Below are 18,142 nucleotides of genomic sequence, written 5' to 3' on the forward strand. Positions count from 1 at the left end.
TAAAAAAAAATTATATCGGAACAATGAACGCCAATGGAATTTGCGATCGCCTCTATATAACTATTGCAAGATATAATTTTTATCAAAATTTAATGACCAACAAGAACAACTGGTCATTTTGAGTATGTCTATATGCATTCTCATTAGAAGTATCTGTAGCTGTACCTTTAATATTCTTTATTCTGAAATAAAAAAAAACGATAACGCAAAATGTGCTTTTAGGGGTGAGCAAATGTAATTATCACGCGCGCGTTTTCACTTGTGTTTGACTTTTTTTAAAAAATCTTTTTCGTTTCGTTTTTTTTCGTATGTTTAATTCTGATTGTGAATTAAAAAATAATTACGCTCTTGGGGGCCGGGTAAAGAATATGTAAAAAGGGTATATGCAACTGTATGAGCGGAGTTAAGAGACCATTACTAAAAGCATGAACTCTTTTCATAAATATCGCGTTCTGGAGTAGGCAGCTGTGGACCTATTGTACTAATGTAGTAGGTAATATAACAAAGGAAGACCAAGGAAAACTTGGCTTCTCGAGTATTTCAAATACTTGGGCGTGGTCGAGTCAAGAAAGAAGATGCATGAATATAGAAGAGGCAAAGATTGTTTGTTAAGACAGATTGGCGAAGCATTCTACTATCGCTACCTGGATAAATAGAAAGAACAGAATAGCACTTCCTACAGGGGTCTGTGGGTGAGCGACGTGATAATAAGTTATTTAGCAAATTTGAATTTTAGGAGCCTTTGACTTTAAAAAAAATATTTAAAGAAAACAATAAATTATTTTTAATTTCAGCCACTTGATTTCATAATTTGATAATTTCTTTAGCGACGAAGATGTTACATCCGGCCAATCCAGCTACGGGTTTTTAGAATCGACATTACATTTGTAGGTAGTTAATTGTATCATTATATGCTCTTTGTCTATGATTGTGTCCGTCTCTACAACTCCAGCATCATCGACAGTCGGCGATTTTTACGGGGTTGCTCTAAATAAAGTAAGTAGTCTGTGGTTCCGCCAAAACCTGTTTTCTCGTCGTTCCTGGTGGATGTTTTAGTTGCGGTCCGACTGTTTTTAGTTTTCAAAATTGATATTTTAACTCTTAAGGTAAGTCTATACTGTTGTATTTACGTTGTACTTAACAAATATGATGATTTCGCTATTGGTGTTTTTTGTTGTTTGTATATAGTAGTCATTCGTTGATTTGAAAACGCGTTATTTGGTGGGGCAACAGCTTTAGACTGCAACAGCTTGTTTTGTTTTTTTTTTTAAAGGTTACACATGTTATTATTATCACTGGATATAAGTTATCAGAATGGTGAATGTATATTGCCTTTAATCATCTTGTGAATGTACATTACCTCATAAGGGATCGACCGCACGTGTTATCGCAAACATATATACCAATATGGCTCCTGTAGCCGGCAAAACAAAGAATATTTACTCCGGTTATAATTTCTCCACGAATATATATTTTTTATTTAGCCATTACAGTAAGCATCTTATGGAATTCTTAATCTCGATTAGTTTTTTCGTTTTATGCAAATAAACATATTTGACCTTGAAAATTTTCGAATGTATTTTTCGGCGGGCCGTCGCGTCTCATTCAAGGTCTATCCCCGCCATGCTCTTGTTTGAATTTTTCGGTATGATTTTTTTAATAACTACATATCTCACATAGTACTCGAATTGAATTTTTTTATTGAAATAATAATTTTGGTGTGTTTTTAAAGGATGAGTGAAAACATAGGCAGAGCTCGAGGCCGAGGGCGCGGGCAGCCGCGCGGAAACCCGCGCGGGGGCGCTGCGGCCCCGGGATCCCAGCCTGGAGCACCTCGGGGGGCGCCGCAGCCCGGAGCCCCGCAGCTCGGGGCGCCGCACGCGGCCCCGGCCGGGCCTCAGGGCGCCTGGGCGGCGCGCGGAGCTGCGCCTCCGCAGCAGCAGGCGCCGCCGCCGCGCGCCGCTGCGCCCCCGCAGGCCGGTCGGGCGAGAGGCGGCGATTTGCAAAAACCCTTTGAACAGCTTACCATCGGAGGTAAGTGCTCATTACTTTAACCATTTGACTGATGGGTTTAAATTAAGAATTTTTGGTAAAATGGCAGGTTTCTTTTTATTTCTGATAATGAAATAATGCATGAAATAAAAATATTTTTCTGGTGTTGACGATTTTTAACGTTTAAATTGAGAGAATTTTAATCACTTTTAAAACTTATCTTAGATACACAAAAGTTTTCCATGTAGTATTTGATTTTCAAAACCAAATGTTTTATTTATTTTTATTTTATGGGCAAATTATTTGTTAATATTTTTGAATAGTAAATACACCAGACATTGGGCGACTGTCCTCTACAGTCCATTCACATAGAGCCACCCAGTGAGAATACATTCAACTATCTCATTGTGCTTGTACCAGATATGGGAAAATCTGCGAAGGCTTATTTTTTTGCTGGTATGTGGTACGGGTAAATCCGCAGAGGCCCATTTTTCCATATGTGGTACGGGTAAATCCGCAGAGGCCCATTTTTCCATATGTGGTATAGGCAAATCGGGCAAAAGGTTAATATGGTTTGGGAGTTGGAGTAAGCCAAAAAATACAATGAAAAAAAAAACACTCTTTTCTTGTTTCGTAGCTATATATTTTCACAATAAAAAAAATATTTTTCTTTCTATGTATATACATATATCTATGTACACCAGGGCGAATATTATCACAGTTCATTTTACTGCAAATCTTTTTCTGGCTTAATCTACCTCCTGTCATTAATACTCCTTGCTGTTGCTTGGGATCGCATTGCTGGATTTATAATTAGGACTGATGTAATGTGTTTGCGTTTGTCTGTGTCACCTTATTCGCTTGTTATTAATTCCCTTCTGTTGGCAAGTAAGCTTTTCTGCACTGTTTGTTTTTATGGCTTAGTTCCATTTATGTTATAAGAATGTTTACGATGAAACATTGATTTGAAACCACTTGATATAAGGTTTTTTTTTTCTTTTGTAATAATCTTCAGCTTAAATTCTCATAAAACATAGATTTTGTAATGTGTGAAGCGTGGTAAATTTCGACCAAAAAGAAAGTAAATACACTATAGCAGTTAAAGAAATATTGCATAGTAGGTATAGATATAAATTTTCATTATAAATCTCATTAAACATAATGGGTGACAAATGTATTCGCTATTGGTTTTTGACGCATGCGTGTTGAATACCTGTAATCTAAAGAATATGACTATTTTAACTGGATGGTGTAAGATAAAAGTGTTGAAGAGCGACCAATGCGTTTTTATTTTGTATAGACTTTTTGTTACAAGTTCCAATCTGAATCTGAATTCTGCATTCAGGTAATACTTTTAGGTAGGAAACAACAAAAAAAATCATCAGCATTTTTGTTATTCAGAATTTAGATTGTATATCCACTTTTATATACAGATTTTACTTTTATATACAGATTTTTTCATTATATTATTTCGAATTACAAAATATATACCTGTCAGAAAAAAAACAATCTTGCGCTTGGTAGGCAGTTTTTGTATGGAACTCATGCATTTGGAATTCCGAAAGGAAAATGCCGACGCAAAAAGTACATTAGCTTTATTTTATTAATAAAGTTTTTCTCAGTAAATACCACTATTTCTTAAAATCCATTGTGACACATATTTCGATGCATTCTGCATAATTTTCAAACACCTTATAAGTCTAAATTTTTGAGTTCTGTCCTTGGGATGTTTACTAAGTAAAACTGGATAGATTTTACCACAAAGTGACTGCCGAATCAATGAAAGTACACTTGCTGCCTAATTTGTAAAGATCGGTGTTGATAACCTGGAGGAGCAAAAAGAAGAGCGAGTGTTTTCCATCATATCGGGTGGTAAGTTAGTTGATGGTTGTATAAAATGTTCCTGGTTTGTAGATGCCGGAGCGCGAGGTGGTGGCCCCTCCCGAGGAAACATGCGCGGCGCGGGGCGCCAGATTCCTGACAACCCTTATATCCGCACAAGACCGGAAAATGTTAACAGCAAGAAAGGTATGAGAACCCTATTTATTCATTATTTTTTAATCATCAAATAATGCTCTTTGACATTTTCATTTTCCTTAAGTATATCATTATTCAATATTGTAATGAACCAATGTAAAAACACATTGGCAGTTCACAGTGAAATTATAGTTTTGTATTTCTTTTCATTTTAAGTAGTCATTTATATTTACAGGGCAGATAATAAAAATTGAGCTGACTGATAACAGTTTTACCGTAGATGGTATATTCTGTTGAAAAGATAATGCATTATTTATGTATTATAGATAACTGATTTCAAAGGATTTGTACATTTGAATAGGAGAAAAGTTAAATTTATCTACATTACTAATAATACCATCCCCGATTCTATATGAAATCTGTCAATAGAAGACAAATAATATTTTATGGGGTATCTATCTCCTCCGGGCACACATTTTTTCCCCAAAATTTTTGAAACCATGTTTATAGAAAAAGATAGTATTTTGGCATAACGGTGGGGTGAAGTGTTTTGTGTCTTCTTTGTAACATTCCACCTGTATAAAGTAATAAAATGTTCATTTGGCTACGTAGGAACTAAATGTTTCAAAAATGGAGTTACAATATTAACACATTAACCGCCATTTCAGCCACCGGTATCCGACACGACATACCTAAATTGGACTTGCCTTTTCAACTGTCGGCCACGCGCACTGTGCAAACTGCTATTTAAAATATCTCACGTGGACTTTCTCAGCTTGGCGTTCTAAGTGAAATACTTGCACTTATCTGTCAAAGCAGAAATCCCGCGAGGCACGCGGACAGGATGCCCGACACGTTGTTCACCCATGATCGACATATTGAAAAACTCTATAAATTTACTTCAATGATAATGAAGAAAAAAAACAGTATTTGGCAGTCAATCACAAACTAGTGTTAATCTTATTCTGTTTCTTAAATTGATATATTAAAATTGGAAATGATAATAAAAGTTTAATTTCTTGGAAAATGTAATGAAATTCTACCTATATTATCTACATATATTTTGTTAAAATAATAAAATGAATACTCAAAACTGATAAGTGTGGTGCATTCTTCCACTCGCAAGCAAATATATATGGGAAAAGTGACCTCTACTTGACTCGAATCTAATCGGCAAATTGTTAATGTAAACAAAAGTTATTGTAGTCTGGAGAGTAATGAAGCCATACTTGCTGTAATATAATACAAGTCTTGCTGATAACTTATCTGTATTATGACTTTATTTTGAAATAAAATAATTATCGCAAGCTTTAATGTATTTATTACATTTAAACCTTATACTCAAAGTAAACTTACTTCAAAAGAAATATGGATGACAATGTTGCATTCATGGTTACAATTCAAGGCATTCTAGACCTCTAGATACCTTTGGACTTACTAGAAGTTTTTTCTTCATTTTACAATTAATTTATAATACCTCCTAACTTTAAAATTTAAAAAAAAACTTATTTTTTTATGTTAAATATGATTTAAAAGATTCATAAACATTATAGTTTAATACAAATTTATTATATGATTCATTGCGTTTTGCTTGTTAAATGTTTGAATAAATAATCTCAGTTAACAAATAAAATTTTAATTTACTAGGTGTTTGTGGCTTCCTATATAGTTTGAATAAAATAAAATTTAGATGAGATTAATAAATAATAGCATAATTGAACACAAGATAGCATGGTGCCTGTTTTGATAACACCGATAGTTTAAAAAAAAACTGCTAGAACCACAGTTAAAAACAGTTTTACCACTTTTGATTATGTCAATTGATCACAAGTAAATTTTTATTGGTGATATTTATAAATCTTGAGATATTGTGGTAAAAACCTTTAAAATTGCTTTCTAGATACAGTTAAGTTTGTACAAGTTGTGTATTTTCTTTTTGAATTTGTAGGGCAAACTGGTCAAGTGGTCAAGATTTTGGCGAACTATTTTAAACTCATTACCCAGCCAAGGTGGTGCCTGTATATGTACAGAGTGGACGTGTCTCCCGCTGAAGACAGGACCAGGGTCCGCCAGAGTCTCATGCGAGATCACAGGGCCAAGATCGGAGGGTCAGTTCCAATCTTTTTATAATATCAACAATATTTTTGAGGCATTCTAATGATTAATTTTAATGTGAAATTCATTTGTAATGTGTTGTTCAACTTTTCAGCTACATATTCGATGGTACCGTGTTGTATTCATGCAACCGACTGAACCCAGACCCCATGGAACTCTACTCGTCAAGACGTGAAGATAATGAAACAATGAAGTTGACATTGAAAGTGAGGAAATATTTGTATATTGTTCAATTTGAGCTTTATTTTTTTTTAAATCCCCTTGAAAAATGTAAAAAAAGGATTTTATTATTTTTCTTAATTTGATATCTTGCTTAACCCCTTCCCTTACTGTGCTAAAAACTTCCGCGTGCACCGGTGATATGTATTTTGTACACCATATGAAAATGTGATTTAAAAACAGGAAAAATGTAAATATTCCTAAATGTTGCTTTTATTAAGCATAGTTGAAGTTGAAATGAATCAATTTTGTAATGTTAGCTCTGGTAAATACCAATAAATCTGGCAAGTAGCCGCCGTAGCTAGCATAGCGACACAACCACCGTTAACGACGACTTGTGCGCAGCTAAAATGAGGTCGTTGGAAACAGTATAAAGCCGCGTGCGCGTGTACGTAAAGTGCCTCACGCACGCATACTATGAGAAACGTTTGTGTATTAGTGATTCTATCCCTGATTTTTTTTACAATCGATTTATTTCCGTCGCTGGAAATGAATAATTTTACATTAAAATACTTTTATGTAACACGTAAAAGTATTACGGAGGAATACAAAAATTCTAAGTCCGTATCTATTATATGTTATATTGATATTCTCATTTTTAAAGTCAAGTTGTAGTAAATACATATTACTGGGAGGGGAAGATAATAAATGACCTTTTATTGTATCGTAAAGATATTAGTTGAATGGATTGATTAAGAAATATGTATTATTACAGCTTGTGGGAGATGTGACAACTGGTGACCATCACTACCTCCAGGTTTTCAATATTTTAATGAGAAGGTGTTACGATAACCTGGAGCTGGAGCTCATGGGTCGTGACTTCTTCGATCCGAAGGGCAAGGTATTTTTGCTGTTTTTATATTTTTTAGTATAATTATTACCCGATGACATTCCACCTCCACGGTGTAGTTCATGTTCCATTATTGTCACTGTCCGATGATCTCGGTTATGAGACCTGGTTGTAAGAAAATAAATAAAAAAAACTGTTTTTAATTTTTTATTATTCCTAGTTATATTTCTATTCTGTTATCATTGACCACATACTTTATATATATAAATCTAGCTATTGAGAAAACTTCGTCCGAGTGTCTCTTAAGGTGAAAATCAATTTTGAAAAAATGTAATGATTTTGTTTTGTAAAATTGCCATTTTTGCTGTGTGCTGTGCAGAACAATAAACGGGTGTATAGTAATATATTAATTACAAAATGCCATTTTCATGTCGACTAATATATTTAATTATATAAAACTGTCTATGCTAATATTATATAAAACTAATAGGAATGAATGTACGGTTTCAGATTGAAATTCGCGAATTTAAGCTACAAATATGGCCCGGATACAAGACAACCATCAACCAATACGAGGACGATATTCTCATGGTTGCTGAAATCACCCACAAAGTGGTCCGGTTGGATACCGTCCTCGATGTGTTGAGGAAACACAGTTCCAAGTCTACCTCTAAGAACGACTTCATCTCCGAGGTTGTAGGTGAGTGGGTGTCCTCTATGCACTATATGTGTGGGTTTACTCTATGAATGGATTCAAGTCCGAGCACCAGAACTAATGCACATATTATCCTTCCCTCCAGGTGGTGTGGTACTCACCGACTACAACAATAAGACTTATATCATTGACGACGTACACTGGAATGTTTCTCCCGCCTCAACATTTAGCTGCCGGGGTGAAAATATTACATATGTTCAATATTACAAACAAGTAGGTTCTATGTTCCTCCATAGTCTGTATATTTTCTTCTTTCCACACTTATCTCATTCAGATAGAAATATTCTTTTATGAGTTTACTACGTAATAAAATAAGACAATTATACAATGCAGTATTGTTATAGATATTTTTTTTAATCATTAATTCTTTGCTCGAGAATTATGTAACATATATATTTATAAAATAAAATTCTTTTTTGAAATGTGTAAATAATTATAACAATAGTATTGGGACAGTTAATTATGTAATTACTACCAGAACTGACAGTTATTACAATATTAAGTGCATGACCAACCGTGGGACTTTTGGTCATCTACCTAGAACTGGGAAATATACCTTCTCTCTCATAGCTTGCAACGCTGGCTGCTATTAATCTTTTATTTTCAAGCTTTTATCGAGACATCCTGCTTTAACATTTCATTTCCCACTAATATCTCAACCTTCTTAACCTCCCCTAACACACTTGTATATAAAATAATTTGTAAATTTTTAAAATTAAAACACGTCCGCCTCCGTGGTGTAATGGTCAGCGTGTTTAGCTATCATGCTGGAGGTCCCGGGTTCGATTCACAGGGGGGGTGAAAATAAATATTAGTGATTTTACCCTGTAATATTTATTTAATATTACCCTGGACTGGTTTCTGAAGCGCAAGAGTGATCACCTTGCCTTCATGTAAAAAATGATCAAGATAACACTGCGTCAATTCGATGCAGTGCCCTATGCACCATTGGGTGCGGATAAGGGTTATAATAATAATAAATTTTTTAAAAATTAATTGTAAAGGTGTATGATAAATGTAAAATATCACACTTAACCCGTAAGCTGCGCATCACATCTATTGTCGTTTTTTATAGAAGTACCGTTGACTGCGCATCGCATTCATAGTCGTTTTTCAACTTACCATACTTTTTTTGCACTTAAATTTGGTTTGAGGCTTGGATAAATTACTTTGATATCAAAATTATTTTAATTTAGTGTCAACTTTATAGTGAATACTTCCGGTCGTCCCGTGTTCGTCGCGTGCTCTCAGTATCGTATAGTCTGTTCAATCGGTTTTGATGAAGTATTTTAATAGTTATTATATATATTAACTGTGTGGAACGAGAAGGATATTAACTAACATGTGATTGTGTAACACGGCGTTGTGTGATATTTTTGTACTCTTTATTTTTTTATTATCGTGCGAAGCTTCAAATACTGGAAGCATTTTTTTTTTAGTTATAACTTTTATCGTCATAAATATGTCTCTAACTAATTAAAATTTATACGGCAATGACGAAAATATCATGTTTTTGTAATAAACAACGATTCTGAAAGCAAACATGGTAAAAGCAACCATTACCAAAACGCGAGAAAAGGAATAAAGTCACACAATTTTGATGTCCCACATGCGAAATGCATTTTTGTTCTGATCCCTGCTTTGAAGATTTTCACACAATTTCGAAATATTAATCACGTCCGTTTTTTAATATAAACTTTAAATTTAAAATATTTTTCTTAATTTCTTTCAAATTTACATTTATTTTTTAATATAAAGCATTTAAAAAAAACTGCGCGCACGCAACGAAAAGACTATACCGTAGCCGCGTCTTCTATACGGCCGCCAAATTTTCTGCCGCGAGTCCGTTAATGTTAATAATTTTGTTTAAATACACTATAAAAACATAATAAGTAAAGTGAATTGTGTACTGTGTGAACATCTCTAATGGATATCTGAACGACTTCCGAAAGTTTCACTACAAAAATAGGCAAAAATAGGTTTTTTTTTTGTCAAAAATATTGTAATGTAAAATAATCCAGCACGGGACGGAAAGTTTGACACTCGTAATTGAGCAGCTTAGAGGTTAACAAACTAATATTACTAATAAAACTAACTCCCCTAACAGGGATAGTAATATTTTAAATTCAAATGTAAAAAGTGTAAATAAAAAATTACTCGACATTGGCTAGAACACTCTAGAAGGGTGAAAAGCCATAAAAAAGAAGTAGATGCTATTTTTTTGTTAAATTCCATCTTCAGTGATGAAGCCCATTTTCATCTTGATGGATCGGCAATTGACAAAATTGTCACATTTGGGGTTTGGAAAATGGGGTTCAGAGGAACAAATGCATCCACAACATGTCACCATTTGGTGCAGATTTTGGGCTGGAAACATCAGACTATCCTTAGAATATGCGTCTGGTCAGGCAATAACCATTAGTGTGCACTATTGTGAAATGGTAATCGGGTTTTTGTGCCTAAATTGCAAGATGTGACAACACGGTGCTGCATGCCATAACAGCTCTGAGTTTGAGTCATTTCTTGATTGTAAATTTTGTGTTCCGGTGATCAGAATTGATTGCCCAAATGATGTAATTAATGCCGTTTACTTTTTTCTTCGGATTTTTTTTGAAGACTAAAGGTAGTAAAGTTTTATGCCAACAAACCCACGACCACCTACACCCACCCTTGCCATGAAGGAAGAAATCGAGCAATCAATAACTTCAGCCACATTTATGCAACACTATGTGTCTTGAAGGCCATTTACCCGATATGCTATTCCATACATAAAAAATGTACAATTTTTAATTAAAGAAACAAGCAAAAACAGAAAATAATTTTATATAGTTTTGTTTTAAATTAATTATATCACCAATTTTTTTTATCAAATCATCTACCCATCAGTTTACGTATGAAAATTGTGTGAATTGTTATTTAATCCTAGATAACTAAACTATATTTGTGGATACATAGTAACTAAACATTCGTCAGGCGGATTACGCAATTAAAAATGTGAAAATTATCAAAAGTATTTATTAAAAATAGTAACTGGTTACATGACGCTTAAGTTTGGTTTATTACGAATGAATGTAAGAGACATTTAACAATAAATCACTATTCCGTAAATAAATCCTGGCGGGTGCGGGATGCAGGGAAGTAAGTGCACTTGACTTTTTCCGAAAAGGGCGTCGTCGCGTGGACGAATATTTAGTTATCTAGGGTTAAAAAAAATCCTATCCCTATAATTTCGAATCATTGAGCTTTGTAATATTTTGCATATTAACCACTTAATGCTAGGGTTTTTTTTTTATAAAAAAGTGTTTAATAAAAACATCCGATTTAAAAAAAAAATATTTAAAGTTTATCCACTTTTCAAATAAAATATAACAATTTAAGCATATATAATTTACAATTAAGTCTACAATATTTTGTACTAATTTTTCATCAAAAAAGTAATTGAAAAATTCAAAATTGGAATGCATTTAGCGCGCGAGCGTGACTCGTTCAAAAGTATGAAGCAGTTAAACAACAACAAAAAAGTTATTCTGCAAAAAAAAATCCTTTAATTTGTGATTATTAGTAAAGTAAGAATTGTTTCATTCTTGACAAAAGTAATTAGAAATGTTGACACATTATTTCAGAAATACCAGCTGAACATAAGGGATATGAACCAACCCCTCCTGGTGTCCAAGGCCAAGGCGCGTGACATCCGTGCGGGCATGTCAGAGTTTATCTATCTGGTGCCGGAGTTCTGCCGCATGACCGGACTCACCCAAGAGATGAGGTCCAACTTCCGCCTCATGAAGGAGATATCCAACCACACCCGCGTACCACCGCAGCTCCGCATGGAAAAGTTGTTGGCGTTCAATGCTCGCCTGAACAGTACCCCCAAAGCTGTTGAAGTGAGTTCTCCAATTACAAATTTATTCCATATTCCAATGCATTGCATCTAATGCAAATGTGAAACTGAGATTACCAATGTGCTGATAATTGAGCGGAGAATTAGAAGAAATAGAAAACATTGTTCTTTATACCTCGTGTGCTTAAAATCGAACCCAACTTATCTTATTGAGGATGGCGATTTGCTAAGCTTGATAAAATTTTCAAAACAGGTCGTGATCAACTTACGACCACAATCAGTTCCAATAAACCTGTTGTAAATTGATCTGATCGGTCATGGACTTGAATGTTGAATGAAGGATGTCCAGGCTCGTTTTGTAAGACCGTCAAAAACCTTGACAGGAATTTTACTATCTACATAATATTTGTGAAGTGAGCGCAGATTACTAATATTTTCCTGTTCCTGACCAATATTCCGTTAAAAAAAAAATACAAAGCATAATCTTATTCTCCCTATACTTGACAATTGAAAGCCATCACATGACACATGAACATTGGATTTATTTTTGTTTTAGGATCTTAAAGATTGGGATATGAAAGTCGACAAAAAGTTGGTCGAAATAGCCGCTCGTCAATTACCCCAAGAACAAATTATACAAGGGCGTAATGGCGAAGTTAAATACCATTCCGGAGATACTAACGACGGGTGGACTCGGGAGCTTCGGTCGAAAAGCATGCTCTCGTGCGGCACGGTGGCGCGCTGGGCCGTGGTAGTGCCGCAGCGCATGCGCAGAGAAGTGGAGGGATTTGTGCAGATGATTATGAAGAATGGCTCCGCAATGGGTTTCCATCTGCCCCAACCCACCTATTGCGAGGTCCCCACTGACATTATCGCAGTCTACGTAGACAAACTGGAGCAGGTCATTTCCCAGTTGAATCCCAATATCATTTTGTGCGCGGTCACCAACGACAAAGTAGATCGTTACTCCGCCATCAAGAAGAAGTGCTACGTGGATCGGGCCGTGCCTACGCAAGTGGTGACCGGTCGCTGCATCTCCAACAAGAGCGCCATGTCCATAGCGACCAAGGTGGCCATCCAGATCAACTGCAAGGTGGGAGGAGCTCCGTGGGCTGTGGGCATGCCCCTGTCCAACTTGATGGTGGTGGGCTACGACGTGTGTCACGACGCCCTCAACAAGAGCAAGAGCTTCGGCTCCATGGTGGCCTCGCTGGATAAGGCCATGTCGCGCTACTTCAGCGCCGTCGCTCCGCACACCAACGGGGAAGAGCTTTCCAACGAGTTCGGCTTGAACATGAAGAAGGCCCTGCACAAGTACAAGTCCATCAACGGTGTGTTGCCCTCACACATCGTCATCTACCGCGATGGTGTGGGCGAAGGCCAGATCCCCTACGTGTACAATCACGAGGTGAAGATAATCAGGGAGGCCCTGACCGAGGTCTACAACGGGCCTAACTTCAAGTTGGGCTTCATCATAGTATCCAAACGACTAAACAGCCGATTTATTCTGGCCAACGGATTCGGGAACCCCAAGCCCGGAACCATCATCGATGACGTCGTGACGAGCCCTGAAAGGTGACTTTCTATTTCCTAATAAATGATCAATTCAATATCTCTACACTTTTTAAATCATAAACATTTTCATTTTCTGTTATTTTTTCTTTATCTGATTTGGCCATGTGAAATAATTTTTCACTTACGAATTCTTTAATTTTTGTTTTACATATGTGATAGAATTTTCAAGTAAGTGTATGTAATAGTAGTATGAAGAGGGGCACATGGGGCTCTAGAAAAAAGTATATTGCGATCATATTGACATTCATTCATGGTTTGCACTCCTGTCCCCTCCCAAATAGGTGTTTCATGCATTTTTTTTATGTAAAATTGTTTCCTACAGGTACGACTTCTTCCTCGTGTCCCAAGCAGTGCGTGACGGGACGGTCTCGCCGACATCGTACAACATCATCTACGACACGCTCGGCCTGAGTCCCGACCAAGTGCAGAGGCTGACGTACAAGTTCTGCCACACGTACTACAACTTCTCGGGGCAGGTGCGGGTGCCGGCGCCGTGCCAGTACGCGCACAAGTTGGCCTTCCTGACGGGCCAGCACCTCCACCTGTCGCCAAATCCCGGCCTCGAGACCCTCTTGTACTTTTTGTAAACAGCCATACAACTTTTTTTTAAATTTCCTCGGTGTCAAAACTTCCTTATGTAAGCTATTCACCTAATAAGACTGAATACTAATTCTTTTATAGTCACTATTTTCTAAAATAACCATTATTACCGATATGTGATTGTTACCTTTACAATTTATTAAGGAGCATTGCAACGTAGTATTTTTTATATATTTTTTTCTTTTATCAGTTTAGTGAATTATATATTTATTCAATTTCGTTCATGGTAATATAATTTTATAAATATATCATTCTAAAATAAAGTGTTTATGGTAAAAGAAATATGTGTTGAAAATACTACATTTCAATGTCTCCTAATATTGTTTCAATAATTGTGGGATTCTTTTCTAAAACTGACTATAATTTGTCACCATCACATTCAAATTATCTCATCTGTTAATGTAGGTAGATATGAAGTAAACAATTGTAAAAAAATTTTTTTTAAATGATTTTCCTTTAATTTTTTTTTTGTTTTTTAGCCCTTGACATTTTGTATTTAAAATCGCTTATCTTGTACTGCCAATATTATAAGCTTCAAACATGCTGTCAAACTATTATATCTTTAACCTGAAAAAGACATTCTTATATTTACCAAAAATCTGTAATTAAAAAAAATATCTTGCCACTTGGCGTTATGTACAATTAAGAAGAACAAAATTATTGGAAAAATGTTCATACCACATATTTATTATTATAATTTTTTGTTGAGTTACTATACTATCTATTTCTGTCAATATTAAAATGGTTGTTTTTAGAGAAGAATCCCACAATTACATACCAAAATATATAGTACAAACGTAATTTTAATTTCCACATCCGATCGTGTAAGAAGAACCAGATTATGGAAATTTGTTCATAAAAAAGTATACTTTCCTGTATGTTTGGAATAGTGATGAATGGTGATACATACTCGAATTAGAATGAGAATATGAATGCATACTAGAGTTTGTAATGTAGAAACTGGGGAGAATTGTACACTGCTCTCGCTCAAGTAGTGCGAGTTATGATAAGAGTAACATTGGCAAAACTGTATCACTTTGCATGGTGACGGAAAGGAATGCTTTTTGAGAAAGGGCTTGGAAGTGTTTATATCGTTTTAATGGATGTTAAATCGTTGGCAGGTGACTTATAATTACTCAAAATGTTGTTGAGATTGTGAGTGTGGGACATCTAGTGTAGCGAGATGGGTGGTGCTGAATATGCAGGGTTGTCATGGAAATTGTGATTTTTTTTGAAAATGTTACCTTTGATTTCAAAATTTATCACTAGACATTCCATATATTTTTTTTATCGTTGATCCTATTTTATAAGTCGATTTAATGTTTCGTTTTTTTAATTTTTTTTTATTTGAAGAAAAAATATTATAACTGTTCACCGAGCTTTGAACATAGGTTATTGCAAGAAAATGTTTTTCATTCGTATTTTGATTACCACATATTATTGTTTATAATTTTAAAAATCTAACATTCAAAATTATGTTAACAAGACAAAATATTGGATCATGTGTTCTTGGTATCTCTTTAGATATGCTAAGAGTTTTGTTAACTGGACTAATCGCTGAGGATTTGTGAACTTAACCATTGTGTAGTGATAAAATATTCCTCTCGCATATTGGTATACTAGATCAATTTATCATATTTATCATGTTTGCAGTAGATATGTAAATCACTTGAGGAATTTTAATAAGAAAGAAGGTTATTATTTTAATTTCCGACTCTTTTTATTTTAAATTCTTACACTATGGTTTCCTCTTAAATAATAATCCCAAAGGTTACTTTCTCTCTGTCCCCTATCTGCACCCAATCATGCATGGGCATATCATCAGATTGACGCTGCATTAACCTGATTGTCAATTATATGAAGGTCCTGTGAGCTAAGATTACATTGCATAAAAAATAGTTTGTTTTTATTTGTATCTTGACTGGTAAACATTGTAATGTTTACTGCATCATGCTCTTTAGTTGGTCGACATTGAACAAATAGTTTTAAGATCTGATATTATGTTGATTAATTATAAATTTAGTGAAGGCCCCGTGATAGGCGGCTAATAAGTGTACTTATACACTATTTCGGACCCATACTGAATAACTTAACAAATAAATCTTAACATGTTTTCAAAGGCGCTGTTTAAAATTCTCTCTTTGAGGTTATAATTATTCGGTATGAGTCTGAAACCCGGTGTGTAATATGGGTAAGATGGGTGTCCTGTCCATATTTTATAATTTGTACGTCAACAAACAGTCCACACTAATGTGAATAATTGTATTTCTGTCTTCTTGGAATGATTTGCCATTAATACATTGGTCACAATTAGCTTTTATACAATTTATAAAACTGATAATATAATCTCATTTCAAGTTCTTACCTCAATATGGATTATATTATCAAAGTTTTAGATTTAAATTCATTTTGAATATTTATAAAGTCATTCCCACTGTTACTTTTTACTGTCGAAATAAAATTTATTTCCGTTACTGTTATATTTTTGCTCTTATTATTTTTTTTTGCTTTTTATTTTTAGGCTAAGTTTGTTTACACATTTCTATATTTTTATATGTTTACTTCAAATAACTATTTTAAAGGCTATTTATTTCGCCATTTTCTTATCTTAAAAGAAGAACTACAAATTGAATAAAACTTCTTACAAATAAATACTATATTTTTATTGTGACATTCTTGTTACAAATTATTTGCACACGTTATTATGCATAAAACAATAGTTATTGCTTGTTCATTCTTCAATGAAAGCAAATATGTATATTGTAACAATTTTGTTTGATTAACAGTATTTTTTATGTTCTTTCAGAATATATACAGTGAAAAATGTTACCGTATGAAAACAATCAGTTTAAAATGCCAAATACACATTCACAATGTGTTTTGTGGTTCGATGTTATTTGTTAGGTGTTTAAATGTAAAATACAGTGAAACCCGGATTTAATATTTTCCCACCAATTGCGTGTAATTATTTCAGTCCCGGTATATTTTTATACATTTATTACCCGCATTTATGTTTTTTCTCTCAGTTTACTTAAAAAATATCCTGTCATTTGATTTTTTTTTTGACAGTACTCGTGATCATTGTTTTTGTGCAGTTTCTGTTTTTTATTTGTTATTCATCAAGTCATTGCAATTTAAAAATATTACTTTTAAAGGTTTTTTTTTCAATACATACGTTTATTAAGTTGCCTCCGTTTAGGTTTTTGTATGCAAAAAATGTCATTACATAATTTTTGTAAAAAAAAAAGTTTATTCTATACACCCCCCCCCCTTTTACATTTTTCCTCCAATCAAGTTTTTTTTTTCAGTCCCAAATGTAAAATAGGTGTTTCACTGTAGTTATTTGCTGATAAAGTGAATTAAATTGTTTATGTAAAAGTTTGTATGAAATGAACTATTTTTTATTTCATTAAAGTTTTTTACAATAAAATAGGTTTTTAATTTCTATTTTTATAAAAGTAATATTAATTATTAGTATACTATATAAGAGGATTTTTCGGTGACTTTTTTAAGATCATTGCTGTCTGAGGATTTGTTTCAATAAATTTCCCCCCTGCTGACTGAATTTGATGATCTTTTAAAGTTAATTGGTAGATTTGGAAAAAAAAAGTTGAAGTAGTTCCTTCAATGAAACAGTTGCGGGATTGAAACTAACATTTGAAAAAAAAATTGTCTTCCAAAAAATAATAACTAGCCGTTCTCAATTTTTTTTTAAAACATCAAAAACTTTTATAAACAGGCAGATTGGGTCTAGTCTACAAAATGTTTGATATGAAACATTAACACTGATTGAAAGTTATTAGCGAAATAAAGATTTATAATAATTGGGCAAGTTCACTTTGTGTTTCACATCTGGATATCATCCACCCTATATTTTATCAGTCAAATTAATTTTAAAGGTGGGAACTGACCAATGCATTTTGTCGTAACGTAACATTCAAGGCGAGCATCCGACTTCGGATGGAGCACTCGGAACGCTGTACAGACTATACGAATGCTTGCATCGTATCGTGTTACGTTACGATAAAATGACTCCGGTCAGTCCCCACCTTTAGGTTCCCTGCCTCTGATTACACATAACTGTGGAAGGAAAATTTGTTGTTTTTTAATGTCCCTTAAATCATTAAAAAAAAATTTTTACTGTATCTAGTAAAAATGGGTTTCTGTTTTAGTCTTGAATTGATATTTTTTAATAATTAGTGTCTAGTACTGGTTTTAACTGCCTCCGTAGTGTAATGGTCAGCAGGCTCGGCTACCATTCTTGTGGTCCTATGTTCGATTCCCAGGGGGAAGGAGGGTACAACAGCAAAAGCACGCT

The 18,142-nt window shown here is 34.3% G+C and overlaps 1 protein-coding gene across 1 annotated transcript; it reads left to right on the forward strand.

Moving 5' to 3' along the window:
* The first annotated feature begins 969 nt into the window (after positions 1–969).
* Positions 970–17,254, forward strand: LOC148303252 (piwi-like protein Siwi). Its single transcript, XM_088270253.1, has 11 exons — positions 970–1,106; positions 1,733–2,034; positions 3,907–4,020; positions 5,918–6,077; positions 6,179–6,290; positions 7,019–7,144; positions 7,604–7,793; positions 7,894–8,021; positions 11,432–11,692; positions 12,206–13,224; positions 13,547–17,254. The coding sequence occupies exons 2-11, from the start codon at positions 1,734–1,736 to the stop codon at positions 13,809–13,811; spliced, it is 2,676 nt and encodes an 891-aa protein (XP_088126379.1). The 5' UTR covers positions 970–1,106; position 1,733; the 3' UTR covers positions 13,812–17,254.
* Positions 17,255–18,142: the final 888 nt, after the last annotated feature.

Source organism: Brachycentrus maculatus, unplaced genomic scaffold (genome assembly GCF_059751285.1).
Source record: "Brachycentrus maculatus isolate JH-2025_06_01 unplaced genomic scaffold, ASM5975128v1 h1tg000378l, whole genome shotgun sequence".
Classification (NCBI taxonomy): domain Eukaryota; kingdom Metazoa; phylum Arthropoda; class Insecta; order Trichoptera; family Brachycentridae; genus Brachycentrus; species Brachycentrus maculatus.

What these genes read in the sequence shown, in the direction of transcription:
- LOC148303252 (XM_088270253.1), top strand. Translation starts at nt 1,734, where the DNA reads ATGAGTGAAAACATAGGCAGAGCTCGAGGCCGAGGGCGCGGGCAGCCG. An exon ending in TGAACAGCTTACCATCGGAG is followed by an intron (nt 2,035 to 3,906) that starts GTAAGTGCTCAT and finishes CCTGGTTTGTAG; the next exon opens with ATGCCGGAGCGCGAGGTGGT. An exon ending in ATGTTCAATATTACAAACAA is followed by an intron (nt 8,022 to 11,431) that starts GTAGGTTCTATG and finishes ACATTATTTCAG; the next exon opens with AAATACCAGCTGAACATAAG.